The sequence below is a fragment of the Belonocnema kinseyi genome, chromosome 7 (assembly GCF_010883055.1).
Source record: "Belonocnema kinseyi isolate 2016_QV_RU_SX_M_011 chromosome 7, B_treatae_v1, whole genome shotgun sequence".
NCBI classification, from domain to species: domain Eukaryota; kingdom Metazoa; phylum Arthropoda; class Insecta; order Hymenoptera; family Cynipidae; genus Belonocnema; species Belonocnema kinseyi.
The window spans coordinates 51,425,946-51,430,594 of NC_046663.1; the positions used below are offsets into that span (position 1 = coordinate 51,425,946).

At 35.8% G+C, this 4,649-nt stretch overlaps 1 protein-coding gene across 1 annotated transcript in view; it reads left to right on the forward strand.

Moving 5' to 3' along the window:
- Positions 1-166: 166 nt before the first annotated feature.
- Positions 167-4,649, forward strand: part of LOC117176458 (putative sugar lactone lactonase YvrE) — a 23,185-nt gene continuing 18,702 nt past the window's right edge. The window contains exon 1 of the mRNA XM_033366700.1: positions 167-218. Within this exon, the coding sequence (XP_033222591.1) occupies positions 167-218 (52 nt within the window). The remainder of the gene's footprint in view (positions 219-4,649) is intronic.

Below are 4,649 nucleotides of genomic sequence, written 5' to 3' on the forward strand. Positions count from 1 at the left end.
CCCTTTGAGTCCGTTACTATTTAGTATCCTATTGGCAGACTTAGAGGAGAAGCTAAAGGAGAAAGAAAAAGGAGGAACGGCTTTGGGTAATAGCAAACTATATTCTCTAGCATACGCGGACGATGTAGTTCTATTAGCAGATGATGAGAAGGGGATGAACCTAATGATGAGAATCTTCAAAGAGTATGGGGGAACAAAAGAGCTGACTGTGAACGTAGGTAAGACAAAGGTGATGTGTTTCAGAAATAGAAAGAGCAAAATAAATTACGTTTGGAGGATGAACGGACAAAAAGTGGAAATTGTGGAGGATTTCTGTTACCTAGGTTTTTGGTTTGAGGCAGAAGGAGGAAACGAGATGCAGGTGAGGAAAAGAATTGAATGTGCGAGTAAAGTAATGGGCCAAGTATGGGGTATAAGAAAGAGAAGGTTCAAGAACGATTGGAGAATGAGGGTCTGGTTGTTTGATGTGTTGGTGCGTTGGTGTGGGCGGTGTTGTGTTATGGTGTGGAGATCTGGGGATGGAAGGAACATAGGAAAGTAGAGAGTATGCATGAGCGATTCCTGAGGTGGGTAATGGGGGTTAGCTGGAGTTGCCCAGGATATATGTTAAAAGAAGAGTTAGGAAGAGAAAATATGGTTACTAGACAAATTAGGAGAGCATGGAGGTTTGAAGAGAAGCTAAAAAGGGGAGAGGGAAGTAAAATTGCACAAGCATTTTTCGGTGAAATTCGGAACAATGAAGCGAGAGGTAATGTGGGAAATTCAAAATGGGAGGTAGAAAGGAGAAAAATGAGAAGGGTGTGTAATATTAGAGAAGGGGTTATGGAGTGGCAGGACATAGAGTTAGAGCTATTGGTTGAACAAGGAGAAGAGAGATGGACAAAGATTATAGATTCGAGGTACAATAGATCGTATATGATGGTCAAAGAGTTGACGGATCCAGAATATCTGCAAAAAATAAAAAAGGAAGAAAAATGGAGTAGGGTTGTATGGTTCAGAATGGGAGAAGGAGTGAGAGCATGCAGATATTGGATGAATGAAGAGGAGAATTTATGCAGAGTTTGTGGATACGAAATGGAGTCATGGGCACATGTATTAGAGAGATGTACAGGAGAGGAAGAGGGACAGTTGAGTGTGGATGGGTGTGTAAGATGGATCTTGGATGGTAGTGGACAGGGAGTGATGTGGATGAAGAAATTGGATGGAGTAAGGGAAAGCAAGGGAGTAGGGCAGAGCCAAACGGGTGATCAATATTTATTTATTCCAGAAATCCTATTCTTTATAATATAAATCGTTAAAATATTCAACATGCTCCTAATTTTGTTAAACGTCTTATAACCAAGCAAAGTGAATTATTTTCTAGCAATAAAAAAAAATATTGTTTATAATCCAAATCAAATAAATTATTTATTTTTTTATTTATATTATTCATTGTTAAATTAAATGAACTATTTTCACATTTTACATTATTCGCATATGTGTGAATGCTAAAAATCTCATTTTCATTTTGTAGAATTATTATTGGTACTCTGTGAAAAGTGTATTTGTATATAATCAACAAAAAAATGTTTTCTTCACTTGTTATTAGTATTTATTAATTTATTGCTTACTTGATATATTACGAAATATTTTTAAAAATAAATATACACAAAAAACGTATTTTAACAATACAAATAAATAAAATTTGTATTTTCCCCATGCATTTGAATAATTTTCGGCACCTAACAAAAAAAGTTGTCTGAACTTTTGACCATACCATGTTGGTCTTATTTTTTGAGGTCGCTGAATCAGAATGCGGTGGCCGTTTGGCCTTGTCAGGTCAGGAATTTTTCGAACCTTTAAAAACATCCAAAATAGCTAAAATAGCCAAAATAGCCTTTCTTCTCCTAACCTCAAAAACGGTTAAGCCCAAACTGAAAATTGCCTCCAATTACCCAGAATAAACGATCTTCCAGTTGTAGGGGCAAAATAATCTCAAACAAAGTTATCTTATGTTTTTTGTATCACTGAGTGTAGATCTATTGCATTGTTTATTCGGCAAGTTTCAAGTCCATCCCTAACCTCAAAATATAGCGTCCCACAATTGCTAAAGCAGTACATTTTGTTATTCTAATATAATCAATAGCCAAATTTTCATTTTTTCTGCAGGTCACTTTGATTGATCCTATCTTTTCTCGCATTCCTTAGTGTCGTAAATCATGGCGATCCTAAAAAAGGTAGAAAATAACCTCAAAAGTCACTTCAATCCGCGAGCCTAGGCGCGGATACTTTTTTCGTATGTCTTCGGTTTTGATCGGCACCTGAAAAATCTGCAAACATGTGGTCGGGTAACATTTTCTATGAACAAAAATGACTTCTTTTGGGTTTTGTGGTTAGAAAAAAATTTTAAACTGATGGGGTCAAAAGGCCAACGGATTCTGATTCAGCGTCCTCAAAAACATAAGATCAACCTGGTTTGGTCAGAACTTCCGACAACTATTCTTGTGTGCCTGTTCAATTTATCTTTTTGGTATAAAATGAACCTTTTTTGGTTAAAATGAATAATTTTCTTTAAAATTTCATCGATTTATTTGAAATAAAATTTTTGTCATCAAAATTGTTTTAATTTTTCTAACTAGGTTGAGACTGGTGGGCATCGAGTCCATTTACTTCTCCTAGTACCTTTCCCATCGCTTCCCTGATTTTCCTGAGGTCTGAGTTGAAAGTTGTCGGCTGTGAGTTTTGTGATATTAGTTGGGTGAGTTTTTCTCCCTTCCCCTTTTTGGGATAAGTAAGATCGTCGGACCGAGACCCCCCCCCCCCCTATTTACATCACTACTCCTTCTAAAAATAAAAACTTCACCGCTTGTATACAGCATGTTTCAAAAAATTGGACATTGTCAAACTGGTTTTTGCCTAATAAAGTACACTATAAACTCTCTATGAACTAGCTTCACTCTTGTTTGCCATTTTCAGCCTCTTTACCGCCCCTTGAAGATGGTGAAGGGGGTGGTTTCATGAAATAATTATGTTCAGGGTATGTAAATACAAAATACGTAAGCTGGATCACCAGACTTGACTAGCGTATCCTAGGGTTTTTTGGGTCACTGATTCCGAATCCGAGTTCTGTTGACCTTCATCACGTCAGTTTAAAGGTGAAACGGTAAAAAAAGTCGATGAAAAATCAAGAAAAAAGCATCCATGTGTAACATCTAGAAAGATAGATATATAGGGTTTTTGGGCAGCTCAATTATAATCAGGGGATCTTTTTATCCCGTAAGATAATCTAGAGGTCCTTTCAAAGTTATCTGAAGGACATATGAAGATAAAACTGAAATTGCTCAGTATTTTAAACTACTATATATAGGTTTTGGAGTCGCTGATACTGAATGTGGGGATCCTCTACGTCTCAAGGCTTTCTAGATATTATTTGAAGGTTAGTTGAACCTAATCTGCAGATTAGATTGAAAAAATTTATGAAACCTATATCAGCTGTTATATATGTTGCTTTTGAGGTTGCTGAATTTAAAGAAGAGAGTTTGATCTTGAAATAACTTTGAGTGTGATGTAATAGGAGTCAATAGACATTGGATTCAGATTCAGCTACCCTAGAAACCAATAGATGTAATTTTCTGGAGGTTTCATCGTTCTTTTTACAGTTTGAACATCAAACGACCTTTAAACTGATGTGATGGAGGTCAACAGAACTCGCATTCGGAATCAGCGATCCCAAAAACCCCAGGAAGCCCTAGTCAAATCTGGTAATCAAGCTTCCATATTTTGTATTTACATACCCTGGAAATACATAAATAATAAAACTACTCCCTCCATCCTCTTAAAAATGGGGGGGGGGGTGAAAAGGCTAAAACTAGTGAGTAAGAGTGAAGGTAGCTTATAAAGAGTTCATAGTCTACTATATTAGGTAATTACATGTTTGACAGGTCAAAACTTTCCGACTACGCTGTATACAAGAAAGTTTTCATTTTTTTAAGGGGTGCTTGTGGTAAATAGAACACCGTGGGTGGTCTTTTGAGGATGGAATGGACTTCTTATTTTTACTAGACACTGTGGGAATTGTTTCGAATATTTTGACGCAAATCTAATTTTGGTCAAGACCGGCCATAAATAACAATAAAGAAGGAAAAAAATAAAAAGGATTTTGATACCTATACTACAGCAAGTTGAGAACTGAACATGTGGATGATAGGCACAGAGTTTATGTTCATAAGTGTCTATGTAGAAGAGTTTGCCGATATGCCAGAATGCAACCTCAGAATATCCCAAATCATTGACAATCACTTCCCGCCTGAGGGATGAAATTGTTTTTAATTATGCAAATAAGGCATGAGAGCAATTTTTAAACAGGGCTGCTACAGATTTAGAAATTCTGGAAAGTCTGAAAGGGTCACGGATTTTTGAAAAAAATTAAGTTGAAGTTCAGAGGTTGACCGCAAATTTGTTATGTTAATTTTTTTTTCTTGAAAATTTAATTATTTTGCTACATATTGGTCTGTTTATATATCTGTTTGTATGTCTGCCTATCTGTATGTATGCATGTATGTATGTAGGTATGTATGTATCTATATGTATGTATGTATGTATATATATATATATGTATGTATGTATATATGTATGTATGTATGTATGTATGTATGTATGTATGTATGTAT